This window comes from Ostrea edulis, chromosome 9 (assembly GCF_947568905.1).
Source record: "Ostrea edulis chromosome 9, xbOstEdul1.1, whole genome shotgun sequence".
Classification (NCBI taxonomy): Eukaryota; Metazoa; Mollusca; class Bivalvia; order Ostreida; family Ostreidae; genus Ostrea; species Ostrea edulis.
Window position 1 is genome coordinate 73515292 of NC_079172.1, and position 16764 is coordinate 73532055.

Genomic DNA, 16764 nt, shown 5'->3' on the forward strand with positions numbered 1-16764 from the left:
ATTTTTGGTGTTTTACTTCATTATTCATTTTACAGTTAGTATGCACTCCATAATGTTACAAATACAATTCGATAATGCAATTCATCAATATATTCTTTTAAAATATTGAATGCTATGACTAGGTATTTGATGGCAATACTTCCTGAATTATTTTCACACTGATATCTGTATAATAATAAACTGTATAATGACGCTGATATTTTTCCAGTGGAATTGCTGATAGAAATTGTCTAGCTATTACATAAAAACAAAGGCGAGTCTACCTAACGGGAGAGTGACAGGTACATCACAATTATAACTACCTCTATGTGCATTAAACTAATCATAAATGAATTTTTCTGTGATTACAACGCTGACAAGGATTGTAAAGAGGAATTTATATACACGTGAATTTATGAAATAAATTATAACGTTTCATCTCGTATCCTATATAATATGCGTTTTGTTATAGTGGAATGAATGATTTGACCTCATTCATGTTTTGCAATATTATTCTTTGATTGACTAATAAAATACGCTTAAAATGTGCTTTCGTGGTCAAAAGATGGAGTTGATTATTTTCTTACTCGGTCCAGTCCGAATCTTTTTATGTTGTAGTTTACCATGGCATATTTCAAATCTGCATCTCATCTCGTAGCCTCTTTACGATGATTAGCTTCCAGTTTTTCTCACCAAGGCATTTTCTTGAAGAGCTGATAAAGTAATATGATCTCCTCAAATCAGGTAAACGTAATAAAAAACAAAAGGTTTTGTTTGTTTGTTTGACAAGGATGGAACTTCCGCCACTCTTGCTGTGTTGTATCGAGGCTTAAGCTGTATAGTTTGCGGAGATAGAGAGGGCATGAATCTCTCACGTATATCCATTTCTTTAGACACGTCTCATGAAAAAGATGTCCACAGGGGGTGATTTTAGCAGATGACATTTGCCGAATACATATAGAGCACACATCGTCGCAGTTCCGAATTTGTTCATTTGTTGCAGTTTATAAAGCATTCAACTTCTTAACTGCGTCTCTTCTTAACACAACAATTCTCGAGCCACTTTTCAATCTTTCCCACACGTTTCCATAGCAATGTACGATAAAAAATGGAATTTGGATCCAGCTAAATGCACCATTTTTAATAAACCATATTCCTCTGCAAGCCAAAATGACAGATCCTACAAAATCCAGAAACCGCACTATGGATCGTATATAAAAGATTATGTCATCTAAGTTCTCCATAGAGTGCGAGCAAACGCCATCATACACAAACAATAAATAAATCACAATGGAAGCCATTACCTGGAGACAAGTGGAAAAACCAATGATAATCAATGGAATAGATAAAGATATATCGTCGTATTGTTGAAGTTTATCTATCATATAGATTGTAAATACTAGGAAAAACATATACAACGTGAGCCCTCGGAAGTGTTTGAATGGTTTTGATGTTGGCATTGCACTAAATGTTAGAATTGCTGGATCGACCATTTCACACGTGCAACCGATAAAAAGTGATGCCAAGTACATCAATAGAATTTTAAACACGGCGTCTTTTAGCAAAAACTCATTCAAAGAATTGGATGGCCCAAGGATCCCTGCAGATACAGAAAGCACAAAGACCAAAACACCAAGCCTAACATCTGAAATATCACTGACAATGCCTGTGCTTTTCCATCCATAAAGGTAAAGGCTAACTAGCCGAGAAAGATAATGGGACAAATACGAAGTGGCGACACACATCGAAACGAGTCCTACGTAAGTCTTGCAACATTGCCCAGCAATGACAAACAGAAATGTTGTAGAATCCAGCTTCGAGAAGGGTACCACGTTTACACCGGAAGTCTGTGCGGTATAGTAATAGAGTTTGTAAGCAAACGAGACAAAATAAAACAACAAAAGCTGTTGTGTAAGGTGAATAGAATCGCCAATTGATTTGATGACAGGGAAGACGCCAAAAATGCTGACTAAATAGATCCATGTAGTAACCTGTTTCTTTATTTTGATAACACTAGTGATGAACATCTGTATGGCTTGGTATATTAAGTAATAAAACACAAGGCCATCTGCCAGGTGAAACGAACATCCTGTGATTTTGATAGGGAGTTTCAGAAACAACATGATTAGTGGTAAGTGGTACGCACTTAAAACATACGGTTTCCATGTCTTTTCTTTAAATAGATGAAAAGCTAACAGCTCTGCAAGACTAAAAAGAATGAAACAGCCAACTATTTTGGTGTCGTTGTTGTCTGGATGATTTCTGCTTTTGTCGATCAAATAGCGGGTGGAGGAGTGCATCATGAACATTAATGCAGCACCACATAAGTACTTGTACACGGAGAACAGATGATCCTGTGGAAGAAGTATGGCTGCCATTGATGCAACTAGCACTGAAAAGGTAAATAAAATATTTCAACCTCTACACAAAATGTGAAGGTAACAAATAGTGATTAATCTCACAACTCTTATAAGCAATACAAAATAAAGAATTGGGTAAATACGGAACACTGGATAGAACAGAGGTGGGAACAGTTGCCTAGGAGGAGTAGTCATCTCCTATCGGCCCGTCACACCCGTCGTGAGCCTTATATCTCGATTAGGTAAACAAAGTTATCCGTTGTCAAAGTCAGTGTAAATGTCGGGTACCATTGTATATATCACAATAGAATACATAATTGATATACATAATGATTAATAGCGCCGTCATGCTCTATGTGTAGCGTTACTATGGTAGTGTAGTATGCATGTTTGACTTCCAAAATACGTCATTCTGAAAATAGATACATTACGGCGGGTGTGAACAGTCAATAGGGAGTGTTTACTCCACTTGGACACCTAATCCCACCTCTGGTATGTCCAGGGGTTCGTGTTTTTCCTACTCTTAATTTTGCATTCTTTAAAGGATTTATGAGAATAATCACTGTTCGTTATCTTAACTTATTCATAGAACAACTAGTATTATCGTATTTATTTTGACATCTTTGATGAATCTTATACTTCAGGGCAAACTTTTTTTTAAATACAAGCTCACGTGTAGCAATGCCGCTAGTTTTCAGATCGCAATGCAATAATGGGCTTTACACAGTTCATGTTTGTCCGATCATTCGATCAATCAATCGATATACTTAACATTAACTAAAAACAACGTTTTTGCATTCGTTTTCTTCCGTGACGTTACAGGTAAATACTGGCCTCAGCCGTTTTATTTAAAGTCGCGTGGTAAAAATTCTTCCTTCTTCCTTTTTTGTACTAAAAGACGTTTCTGAGAAAATAAAGCATTTGCATCTTTCATTTTCGATTTATTTCAAAATTGAATAATTTTTTTTAATTCTAAACACTATCTAAACTCCTAAAAATGACCACGATTTATTCATTAAATATCTTATCACTATATATTGCAATGCAAACCAATCGATAAAATTTTCAGATATTATTTTCAGAAAATAAAGGTCATAAAAATCTAAAAACTCTAAGAAAGTTAAATTACCCGTGATAGAAATTGGATGATTAAACATTTCTTATAACCCCCATTTCCATAGTAAAAAAACATAGATGACATTAGCATTATCACGTCTTTTAAGGGATAAGCTTGTACTGGTTGAATTTAGCAGATATGACACCACCTACCTGTAGACACAATAAAAGACTGATAAAAAGTTTCCTCTAAGCATATCTCGATTAAAAAGAAGGCTGGTTGTCTCAAAACGATGGCCAGTCCAATTAGAAAATGACTGTAGATAGACAACACAGGCATCGTCTTAACCTAAACCTCAATATCACAATTCGAAGTCTTTATACTAGTTTTCAGCAATAAGTGCACGTGATGTCTTGAGGGGTATATGAATATTGATCTTACTTTCGGTTTGGAATTTTCAATCTGTAACGAAATTATCACTAGACATGTAATTTAATATCAACATATATTACACGTAAGGAAATATATCTCATACACACATTTAGTAGTATGGGAAGTTAATACTTTTGATTCCATTAGTGGAACTCTTCAAATTAAAGGCGCGTAAAGTCGTGCTACCGGGACAACGTAAACAAATATGGCATTGAATACGAATTATAATCAACTGCAAAACACAACACTGATCAAAATTCTAAAGTTACAAAAAATAAATTATTTTAACAAGAAAAAAGACAAACTTATTAAACTATGTGAGGGAGCATAGGTACTGAATTTGCTAAATTTTATCGATATAAAACATCAACTGCAAGAAGAACTGTAAAGGTTTTACCTATGCACATCCAACATAACGAAATCTTCTTGCAAATAATGGGGATCCATATGCTTTTAAAGTTATTCTGTCAGACTATGAAGATATTTTATCATACAATTAGTGCAGGTTCATATGGCATGAACTTTGTAAGTATAAACTGGTACAGTATAAGTTTAACATGTAACACCCCCCCCCTCCTTTTCTAATATTAGAAAATAAATTACCCATCTGTCAAACTGCAATTTTGTTTTAATTTTGAGATGTTTATAACACTAATTAACACAACTGCTATGTTTCTGAACTTCATCTAAGCTATTTCAAAAATTACATATGTTGATGGAAATCGGATATAAAACATCGATTTTTGAAACAGATGTGATGGCGTTCAAAAACACATTAGTCTTATATATTAGTGTTAGATTTTTTAAAATGTAACTTGACTAATGGCTATTTTACCATATATATATGTGTATATGTATATGTATATATATATATATTTTTATATATATATATAAAGGGGGGGGTATCAACGTTTTGACGTTTTGCTTATGTCCCGGTAATCTCGCACTTGCTCGCGAGACTTGTTTTATTGACGCGCAAGAGTCATCAAAGCGCGATAACTCTGATGGGCTGGTAATAGGAAGTATTGAGCAATACAAACAGGTATTATCTCGTTACACTACATGCTTCTGGATGTTTAAATACAGTGCCCTTGATGCCAATCTAGACGGATAGGTTTTTGTTGTTTTACGCAAATGGTGTTGGTTACACAACTGCACATATGGATGTGCACATACGTTTGTTATTTTTAGAAATATAATGATATATTTCTTACTGATCTAAAGTAAAGTACTCTCCCAAACAAGGAAATACACGTGATTATGCACGTGTAGAGTTGAAGTTTCCTGTTCAATCTCAGTTCATCATGGAGACTTAGAAAAAAAATCCATCAAAAAAATGTACATGTATATCCCAAATTATACAGTAAAGTAAGCCTGAAACTGTTTTCAGTTTCTCTTTTCCCTTGGTCCTAAGACATATGATAGTGTATTGTATCAGTCACATGATGCATACTACTATATACATGTACGGAGAAATGACATGTTCCTTGCATATTGTTTTACACATTTCGTATTCACAGAAATCCAAAAAAGGTTATTATGAGACAAACTTTGATCCTGGAACTGACCAAAATAAAGTAACTCAGGTTATAGTAGACGTGTGTCCTGAGTACAGGTTCGTGAGATCTATCTTATTCTAACGTTGTTATGTTATTTTTTTAAATTATGGCGAGAGAAGATCAACTGCCTAAAAGATGTCTTTTTCATCATCGTTTTTCACTTTAAAAAAAGCGATTGTCGGCAAAAATAAGGAACATTAGGGTTGGAGGTGGTTCAAGATCTCTGTTTGTCTTCTTTTTTCAATGCGTTTAGAAGATTCATGGTAGAAGAGGACCAATCAAAATAATCTGCTCAGGCTATGGCACAAATTGCGTAGGAGCTGTAGATGAGATAGGAATCGGTTTCAACAATGTTAGATACAAAGTATAATGGATTTTAATGATCCGCATTGATCTCAAATGGGAGGAGTGTGGATGAGGATGACTAGCATTACCGGAATTTCATGATATTACAATTTTGCGGGGTTCTTACCCATAGCGTTCTTTTAACTTTCCCTGGCAGACGTTTGTGGAACCATCAACTCTACGCCGTATTCCGCCTTGTCATCAGTCCCTTTATGTCCATCATTGCTTCTAACCCAGAACACCACCCGTACCTCTGAGATGTATCATTCGGAAGCAAGGTTATTCATAAATCACAATGGAAACGAGTGCAAGTATTGGCAGTTACATGTACTTTATGTAAGAAGTGGCGCACAAGTTGCATACAGATTTTACAGTCACATCAAAAATGATCCTGCAAGAGAACCCACGTAACACGTCACTGGTGTCTGATGATCACGTGTTTTCCCGACACACGTACCTCAACCTTGTGATAAAGGTGAGTGTTATATTGCATTTCGTTAGTGTTAGTTTATCTGGCCTTAATGTGAAATGTAAATTGGAACTGGAACTTTTAAGTGTCAATATAGGTTTTTCTCAGTGTTTCACCCTCTTGGGAACTTATATATGCAAGTCTGACAAGATGACCAAACCTGATATTTGCACAAACCGAGTGCCAAAGTGTCATGATCTAGAATTATAGATGAAAACGTATATTTAATTGATTCACGGTTTGGATCTGATTTATGTTAACAACAAAGTATTGAGTTATATCCGGTATTCAAATCAATAGTAAATCTCGTTCTGTGGGAATAAGTTGCACACAAATACGTTATCTCTCAATAACAAATATCATTCATGATACAATGACACTGTAAGATATAAAAAGAAATTTAAATTGTTTTGATTTACTGTTTAGTTAAGGTCAGTTATCAGGAAAGAGAACAAGAAGAATGAGTTTGCAATATGAGGATGTTTGTACTCAAGGATGAAAAGACGAAGATAACGAACATTGATTAATCTCATAACTCCCATAAGGAATAAAAAATAGAGATTTGGGCAAACTCGGACCCCTCGATATGCCAGAAGTGGGATCAGGTGCCTAGGAGGAGTAAGCATCCCCTGTGAACCGGTCACATCCGCCTTGAGCACTATATCTTCATCAAGTAAACGGAGTAATCCTTGGTTAGAATCAGAGTACTAAAAAACGACTTTACAATTGGTATGAAACACGTCAGGCAGACTTTTTGCAAGGATATCTGTCCATTTTTTTTTTTTATAAAATCATTGTTCTAGCTTGACATTTCGGTAAAAGAATGATTGATTGTTTATGGTTTTGCACCGTTTTGTCATTGTTTCAGCCATTTTATGGCGATCGGAAAAAGAGAAAATAGAAATGTTCTTTCTCTGAATTTGCAAGTCTGCATCTCTTCAACATTCCTTTTCGCCAACTTATTTTTTTTTGTCGAAACCTAACAAAGATTGTATCAATTGAACCCGATTCAAGTATAACGATGTTTTTACAATGTGGTTTATTTCTTCATGATAGGACTCCTGGAAATATTTACTAACACATTGCTTTTTAAAGTATAAAAGATTTTATACAATGCATGACCCGAGTTTCACTATATCCTAAATTTCTTTATTTGCAGTATTGAATTACTATATGCATAGATGTGATTACAGGAATATCAAAAAATAGAAGACTTGATCCAAACTTCAGGCTAAGCTGGATGCCAGGCAAAACTGCACGTTAGAACTGATTTCTAAATTAAGAGTAGTAATGAGTATTATTGACCTTTTGAAATATTAATGGAATCGTATGATATATTTTAGATAACATCAGCATGCATAGTCATCTTACATCAGACCCCTGACACATTGCAGTAAGATTTTAATCTTATGTCAGATGCATGCTGTACTATTCAACATCAAATTTAACATAAGATTTCCCTTGGAAGTATCATTCTCTACTGTCTGATTACTGAGAATCTCTTGTAACTTATCAAGGGGTATCATTCTACACTCTCTGACATCAGATCCCCGAGACATGGAATGGAATCTCTTGAAACTTATCTAGGAATATCATTCTGTACTGTCTGATATCAAATCTCTGAGACATGGTATGGAATCTCTTGAAACTTATCTAGGGGTATCATTCTACACTCTCTGATAGCAGATCCCCGAGACAAGGAATGGAATCTCTTGAAACTTATCTAGGAATATCATTTTGTACTGTCTGATATCAGATCCCTGAGACATGGAATGGAATCTCTTGAAATTTATCTAGGGGTATCATTCTACACTCTCTGATATCAGATCCTCGAGACATGGAATGGAATTTCTTTAAAACTTATGTAGGAATATCATTCTGTACTCTCTGATATCAGATCCCTGAAACATGAATGGAATCCCTTGAAACTTATTTAATAGGATCATTCTGTACTGTCTGATAGCAGATCCCCGAGACATGGAATGGAATCTCTTGAAACCTATCTAGGAACATCATTCTGTACTGCCTGATATCAGATCCCTGAGATATGAATGGAATCTCGTAAATAGCAGCTTACTTACTAGAAGGGTGTTATACTATCTCGCATTTTATTTTTTGACTTATTGTATAGGGGGCTCCGTGGCCGAGTAGTTAGAGCATTGCTCAAAATCACACAGCTTCTCACCTCTGTCGGCACGGGTTCGAATCCCGCTCGCGCCGGTATGTGAGAAAGTTTCCCAGTTTACTTTCGGACGGTCGGTGGTCTCTTCCCAAGTACATTGTATCTGGGTTCTCTCTTCCACCAATAGAAACTGGGCGCCACCATATAACTGAAAAATTGTTAAGTGTGGCGGAAAACATAAAAATCAAACAAACTTATTTTATGGAATCTCATGTCAGTTTATCTTGTAGTAGGATGTTGTACTCTCTGACGTCAGATTGCTTATCTGAATAGTGTTAAAGAAAACGTGAGTAGTGTCATCTAATGTGTTGTTGGTGTGTAGGTGATGTTAACAAAAATATGGGTGGTGGCATGAAAGGTGAAAATAACGAGCATCGATCAATCTCATAACTCCTATAAGCAAAACAAAATAGATAGTTTGGCAAACACGGATCCCTGCACACATCAGAGGTTGGATCAGGTGCTTAGGAGGAGTAAACATTCCCCGTCGACCGGTCACACCCGCCTGTCGTGTGTAGGTGGTGTTATAGAAAATTTGGATGGTGGTCTGTTCGTGGTATTACATGCATCTGTAGCAATTCATCTGTATGAAGCAATATTTTTAAATGGCAAGACGAGTCCATATATATGAATTAATTAATTTAAGATGAAAATAGTTATACATTACGAAGTGAAAAACTAACAAGTAGTGAACCACGTTATAGAAAAATCATGAGTTATTTCAAAAGAAGAAATTAGAAAATGTGTTGTAAATTGATAAACTGTATTCCATCATAAATTGCATTGACAAAACCGAAGGTGATTTTGGTGTTTTACTTCATTATTCATTTCACAGTTATCATACAATCCATAATGTTACAAATACAATTTGATAATGCAATTCATCAATATATTCTTTTAAAATATTGAAGGCTTTGACTAGGTATTTGATGGCAATACTTCCTGATTTATTTTCACACTGATATCTGTATAATAATAAACTGTTTAATGACGGTGATATTTTCCCAGTGGAATTGCTGATAGAAATTATCTAGCTATTACATAAAAACAGAGGTGAGTCTACCTAACAGGAGAGTTACAGGTACATCACAATCATCACTACCTCTATGTGCATTAAAATAATCATAAATGAATTTTTCTGTGATTACAACGCTGACAAGGATTGTAAAGAGGAATTTATATACACATGAATTTGTGAAATAAATTATAACGTTTCATCTCGTATCCTATATAATATATGTTTTGTTATAGCGGAATGAATTATTTGACCTGATTCAGATTTTGCAATGTTATTCTTTGATTGACTAATAAAATGCGCTTAAAATGTGCTTTCGTGATCAAAAGATAGAGTTGATTATTTTCCTACTCGGTCCAGTCCGAATCTTTTTATGTTATAGTTCACCATGGCATATTTCAAATCTGTATCTCATCTCGTAGCCTCTTTATGATGATTAGCTTCCAGTTTTTCTCACCAAGGCATTTTCTTGAAGAGCTGATAAAGTAATATGATCTCCTCAAATCATGTAAACGTAATAAAAACACAAAAGTTTTTGTTGTTGTTGTTGTTGACAAGGATGGAACTTCCGTCACTCTTGCTGTGTTGTATCGGGGCTTAAGCTGTATAGTTTGCGGAGACAGAGAGGACATGAATCTCTCACGCATATCCATTTCTTTAGACACGTCTCATGAAAGAGATGTCCACAGGGGGTGATTTTAGCAGACGACATTTGCCGAATACATATAGAGCACACATCGTCGCAGTTCCGAATTTGTTCATTTGTTGCAGTTTCTAAAGCATTCAACTTCTTAACTGCGTCTCTTCTTAGCACAACAATTCTCGATCCACTTTTCAATCTTTCCCACACGTTTCCATAGCAATGCACGATAAAAAATGGAATTTGGATCCAGCTAAATGCACCATTTTTAATAAACCATATTCCTCTGCAAGCCAAAATGACAGATCCTACAAAATCCAGAAACCGCACTATGGATCGTATATAAAAGATTATGTCATCTAAGTTCTCCATAGAGTGCGAGCAAACGCCATCATACACAAACAATAAATAAATCACAATGGAAGCCATTACCTGGAGACAAGTGGAAAAACCAATGATAATCAATGGAATAGATAAAGATATATCATCGTATTGTTGAAGTTTATATATCATATAGATTGTAAATACCAGGAAAAACATATACAACGTGAGCCCTCGGCAGTGCTTCAATGGTTTTGATGTTGGCATTGCACTAAATGTTAGAATTGCTGGATCGACCATTTCATACGTGCAACCGATAAAAAATGATGCCAAGTACATCAATAGAATTTTAAACACGGCGCCTTTTAGCAAAAACTCATTCAAAGAATTTGATGGCCCAAGGATCCCTGCAGATACAGAAAGCACAAAGACAAAAACACCAAGCATAACACCTGAAATATCACTGACAATGCCTGTGCTTTTCCATCCATAAAGGTAAAGGTTAACCAGCCGAGAAAGATAATGGGACAAATACGAAGTGGCGACACACATCGAAACGAGTCCTACATAAGTCTTGCAACATTGTCCAGCTATCACAAACATAAACGTTGTGCAATCCAACTTAGATAAGGGTACCAAGTTTACATCGGATGTCTGTGCGGTATAGTAATACAATTTGTAGGCAAACGAGACAAAATAAAACAACAAAAGCTGTTGTGTAAGGTGAATAGAATCGGCAATTGATTTTATAACAGGGAAGAAGCCAAAAATGTTGACTAAATAGGTCCATATAGTAACCCGTTTCTTCATTTTGTCAACAGCGGTGATGAACATGTTTATGGCTAGGTATATAAAGTAAGAACACACAAGTCCATCTGCCAGGTGAAACGAACATCCAGTGACTGTAGCAGGGAGTTCAAGAAACCTCGTGATTAGTGGTAAGTGGTACGCCATTAAAAAATACTTTTTCCATGTCTTCTCTTTAAATAGATAAAGAGCTAACAGCTCTGCAAGACCAAAAATAATGAAATAGAGAACTATTTTGGTGTCGTTGTTGTATGGGTGGTTTGTGCTTTTGTCGATCAAGTCGTGGGTGTAGAAGTGCATCATGAACATGAGGGCAGCACCACATAAGTACTTGTACACAGAGAACAGATGATCCTGTGGAAGAAGTATGGCTGCCATTGATGCAACTAGCACTGAAAAGGTAAACAAAAAATATTTTAACCTCTACACAAAATGTGAAGATAACGAACAGTGATCAATCTTACAACTCCTATAAGCAATACAAAATAGAGAGTTGAGCAAACACGGACCACTGGATAAACAGAGATGGGATCAGGTGCCTAGGAGGAGTAAGCATCCGCTTTCGACCCATCAAACCGGTCGTGAGACCTATTTCTCGATCAGGTAAACGGAGTTATTCGTGGTCAAAATCAGTGTTAATATATCAGATATATATATATCAGAAGAGAAAACAGAATTGGTATACCCATGTTCTATATGTTGCGTTACTATGGTAGTGTATTTTGAGGTAGAATGCATGCTTGACTTTCATAATACGGCATTCTGAGAATAGATAACGTTTTTTCATTCATTCTTTTCCGTGACGTTACGGGTAAAAACTGTTTTCAGCAATTTCTTTAAAGTCACATGGTAAAAATTCTATTTTTGTTGTTGTACTAACTTACGTTTCTGAGAAAATAAAGCATTTCCTTTTGAACCTTTCATTTTATTTCAAAATTGAATAATTTTTATTAATGTTATACACTATCTAGACTCCTAAAATGACCACGATTTATTCGTTCAATATTTTATCATTATGCGTTGCAATGCAAGTCAACCAATACAATTTTCAGACATTACTTTCAGAAAATAAAGGTCTTAAAAATCTAAAATTCTAAGTAATTCAAATTACTGTGACAGAAATTGGATGATTAAACATTTCTTATAACCTCCACTTGCATAGTAAATAACATATATGGCAGTAGAATTCTAATGTATTTTAAACGATAAGCTCGTACTGATTGAATTTAGTAGACATAACACCACCTACCTGTAGATTCCATGAAAGACTGATAAAAAGTTTTCTCTAAGCATATCTCGATTAAAAAGAAGGCTGGTTGTCTCAAAACTATGGTCAGTCCCATTAGAAAATGACTGTAGATAGACAACACAGACATCGTCTTAACCTAAACCTCAATATCACAATTCGAAGTCTTTATACTAGTTTTCAACAATAAGTGCACGTCATGTCTTCAGGGATCCTACTTTCGCTTTGGAATGTTCAACCTGTACCCATATTATCACGAGGCATGCAATTTTAATATCAACATAGATTACAAAATAGAAAATATAGCTCATAATAAGACGAATGTACGTTAACTTAAACATATTCAGCCCTTGAAATGAACATCTTTTCGGTGTGTAATACAAATAGATATTACGTTTTCTGCTTTTTCTTATGCTTTAAATAGACTACACACATTTACTAGTATGGGAAGTTAATTGAGCAATACGAACAGGTAATATCTCGTTACACTACATGCTTCTGGGTGTTTAAATACAGTTCCCTGTATGCCAATCTAGTCGGAGAGTTTTTTTTATTGCTGTCGGACACATGACTGCGCATATGTATGTGCACATACGTTTGTTATTTCTAAAAATATAATAATATATTTCTTACCGATCTAAAAGAAAGTACTCTCCCAAACAAGGGAATACGCATGATAATACACGTGTAGAATTGAAGTTTCCTGTTCAATTTCAGTTCATCATGAAAATTAGAAAAAAAATCCACAAAAATAAATGTATATGTATATCCCAAATTATATCCATGTTATTGTACCACAGTAAAGTAAACCTGAAACTGTTTTCAGTTTCTCTTTTCCGTTGGTCTTAAGACATATGATAGTGTATTGTATCAGTCACATGATGCATACCACTATATACATGTACGGAGAAATGACATGTTCCTTGCACAGTATTTTACACATTTCGTATTCACAGAAATCCAAAAAGTGATATTATGAGACAAACTTTGATCCTGGAACTGACCAAAATAAAGTAATTCAGGTTATAGTAGTCCCTTTTCCTCAGTACTGGTTCGTGAGATCTATCTTATTCTAACGTTATGTTATTTTTTTTATATTGTGACGAGAAGATCAACTGCCTAAAAGATGTCTTTTTCATCATCGTTTTTCACTTAAAATGAGCAATTTTTTGGCAACATTAGCATTGGGTTTACTAACCATGTAATGGTAATTCATTGCAATTAATCACTTTCCTCACACATTTGAAAAAAATTCAAAATAACGACCTATAAAACTACAAAATTTGAATTAAGGCAAACATGAACCCCTGGACACGCCAGATGTGGTATCAGGTGTCTTAGATGAATAGGCATCACCTGTTGACCTGTCACTTCCGTCATGAGTTCTATATCCAGATCAAGCAAACGGAGTAAGCTATAGTTAATATCAGTATATAAAGGACGGCCTAGAAATGGATATGAAACATTAAACGGTAAGTAATACATTTTTAAAGTTGCATATAAGCATATAATTGTAATGATAACTAATCACTTTTTAGTATTGTGAACTTACATGCATTTTTCAATCAGGCTATATCTGGTGTCATATGATGTGACATGCAATCTTCACTAGAACAATGTCGACACATTACCTTGGCCCCCATACAGTCTCCACCTCATACCATTTGAGCTTCACGTGTACCGGTCACGATATATCCATGATAGACCGCTCACTTCGTAACCGAAGGTCGTGAGTTGGAGCCCCGCTAGTGCAAGGTCAAACCAAAGACGTAAACCTAGGTAGTGGTTATTCCCTGACCAAACTCTCGGTATTTAGAAAGGTGAAGATAACGAACTGTGATCAATCCCATGACTCCTATAAGCAATACAAAATAGAGAGTTGGGCAAACACGGACCCCTAGATACACCAGAGGTGGGATCAGGTGCCTAGGAGGAGTAAGTAACGACCTGCAAGGTCAAGAATAATCAAATTGAGAATTATTCTATTTTCGTTGAGGTCTGGGTAAATTTTCCTGTTTTCGACCTTATGATTCCTATAAAGAACGCAAAATTAAGAGTAAGGCCAATAAAGACCCCTGGCGGCCGTTTCACTAACCGATCGTAGATCATAAAAGTACGATTAAGTTTGTGATCACTTTGACGCACACGTTTACGAGCGTTTCACGAAACCTATCGTAGTCGTAACACTTACGATTGCGATTTACGTCTGATTTTTTAAGAACTATTTTCTCTGTGGAGGTAAATTTAAAATTAATCCTACCCTGGAAAGAAATGTTTATTCATTATTTCCTCATGCTTTTAAACATAGCCTTATCGTCTGCAGTAACTCATGCATGTTTTGTCAACAAAAGTAATAGAAATTTTGAGCCCGATGTCTAGTGTAACCAATTGATGGAATAATTTTTATTGACTTCATGTAACTCAGTTAAAGTTGGGAAAAAATGATATTAGAACAAACATAAAAAGATCTACATTTTATAGAATTTTAAATGCCATGTATTGATCTGCTCAAGTGAGTCAAGTTTCCATCAATAGGCCCCCAAGTAAATTATATTCAAAGGATTAAAAAAAAATAGGAAAATGAAATGATATTGATAAAAAATATAATAAAATGAAAATAAAATTACATACAAGTATAGGAAATTTTATCCTGCGTCAAACACATTTTAAACCATGGATATATGTAATGAAGTTCTTTTGGATTTTGTGTAGGCAATAGAGAAAATGATAAATCGTAGAATAAATAAAAAGAAAATTTATTTAACAATAAGATAAGAAATATAAAGATATTTGAAAAACACAAAGAAATCACACTTTCACATAGTACACACACCCATACTCTCTCACCGAGAAAGAAAATATAAATTGGTATAATAAACCTGGCAATATTGACAATCAATATAACGTATAACTGTCAAGACAATTCAATAGTCAATACAACAATTATGTCATTCCAGGCTGAAAATGTAACTGGTAATAAATGTATTACAAAATGGTTCAATAGTAGCAAATTCCGCTAACTACAGAACAAGTTAAACAGTAGTAAATTACGTTTTGTAAATACAAAATTTCTCAAATTCCTTTTTGATAAAATGTTAATTTACTGAAACTCAATATGAAAGTTTGGCTACTCAGCACAATTCTATCTAACGCCACGTCACATTTGGCACCACCAGGCCTCCATACACAACACAGCGCTAACAGCTCCTCTGCTTCCAGTCCCGGACTCACAGGTCTCTCGCTGGACAACGAAACTGGACAATGCCGACTTCAAACCAATGCCAACACTAGGCCCACCAAATAATTGTCGAGTCCACCACGTGGAACACCCATGTACAGAGCTGTCTCACGTGTTCTGATTCCCACGTCGAGCACCTACTGAAACGCTGAGAGTACTGCCTGATATGGCCCAGATAGCTTCTTAAAAGCCCCCTGCACTGAAATAGCAATTACTTAACCTAAAACCTATCCACAAAGCGACTTGGTTAACAACAAAATTAAAAACACAATACACGAGAAATTTAACCCGAAACCTCGCAAATAATTCACACAAAAACAAAAAAATAGCTTACCGGCTGGGGAAAACCATTGCCCACACAGTAAAATGTTTGTCTCTCTGGCTACCCATTACCCAGACTAACTTCTGGAATTCGCCAAGAAAAGACCCCTGCTGGACAGCATGAAAACGTGGCCGCACGCTTGACAAACAGCCGCTACTCTGACTGACCAAACCGGTATGCTAAAAATAGCCTTATCAACCAACGCTCACACTACGGAAACACTTTACAAGCATAAACAACTATTTACAGACAACACCACAAAAACTAACTAAAATGAAAATTAACTTCATCACATATACATATATTCGTTTAATCATTGTCGTAAAATACGCTATAACACTTATCTATTCATTTATTTGTATAAATTTCAAACAAATCATGGACTCATATGTGTGTATGTTTAATTTCTAACGACCTTCACATAACTACAGGAACGTTCCACTTGCAAATTTAGGATTTTAACCCCTCTATCATAACCAAATCATGTTATTATCATATTTTTCTAAAAAAAAAATTGTAACGTTTATCATTTGAATGTGCATGTATTATGCAGTTAGTCAGTTGCAAAGTTCGATATATTGACCCCCCCCCCTCACTTTTTAAACATAGTGGAAATATGAGATTAAAGAGATGGATTTATTGCCTTTACATTTATTTCGGCAGACTGGTTACAGGGGCTAAGCCCGTTTTGGGCCCGAACTCTGTGATATCATACATCTATATTTACTATATTTATGGTATCTCAGAGTTCGGGCCCAAAACGGGCTTAGTCCCTGTGAGACTGGCATTTCT

General features: G+C 35.3%; 2 protein-coding genes across 3 annotated transcripts; both read right to left on the minus strand.

The window, feature by feature from the left end:
* On the minus strand, positions 1-4230 carry LOC125658446 (RING finger protein 145-like). Its single transcript, XM_048889712.2, has 2 exons — positions 3609-4230; positions 1-2371 (listed from the first exon to the last, which is right to left on the minus strand). The coding sequence occupies exons 1-2, from the start codon at positions 3733-3735 to the stop codon at positions 984-986; spliced, it is 1515 nt and encodes a 504-aa protein (XP_048745669.2). The 5' UTR covers positions 3736-4230; the 3' UTR covers positions 1-983.
* A 4951-nt stretch (positions 4231-9181) lies between these two features.
* On the minus strand, positions 9182-16148 carry LOC130050456 (RING finger protein 145-like). 2 transcript variants are annotated; one of them, XM_056150589.1, is made up of 3 exons: positions 15985-16148; positions 13046-15849; positions 9182-11558 (listed from the first exon to the last, which is right to left on the minus strand). In XM_056150589.1, the coding sequence occupies exon 3, from the start codon at positions 11542-11544 to the stop codon at positions 9970-9972; it is 1575 nt and encodes a 524-aa protein (XP_056006564.1). In that variant the 5' UTR covers positions 11545-11558; positions 13046-15849; positions 15985-16148; the 3' UTR covers positions 9182-9969. The 2 variants fall into 2 exon arrangements, with proteins under 2 accessions (XP_056006564.1, XP_056006563.1); XM_056150588.1 differs by lacking the exons at positions 13046-15849; positions 15985-16148 and adding an exon at positions 12416-12613.
* Positions 16149-16764: the final 616 nt, after the last annotated feature.

Excerpts from the sequence above, each read along its gene's own strand:
- LOC125658446 (XM_048889712.2), bottom strand. The coding sequence starts at position 3,735 with ATGCCTGTGTTGTCTATCTACAGTCATTTTCTAATTGGACTGGCCATC. Across the intron at positions 2,372-3,608 it reads GTCTTTTATTGTGTCTACAG|TGCTAGTTGCATCAATGGCA; the intron begins GTAGGTGGTGTC and ends TTACCTTTTCAG.
- LOC130050456 (XM_056150588.1), bottom strand. The coding sequence starts at position 12,542 with ATGTCTGTGTTGTCTATCTACAGTCATTTTCTAATGGGACTGACCATA. Across the intron at positions 11,559-12,415 it reads GTCTTTCATGGAATCTACAG|TGCTAGTTGCATCAATGGCA; the intron begins GTAGGTGGTGTT and ends TTACCTTTTCAG.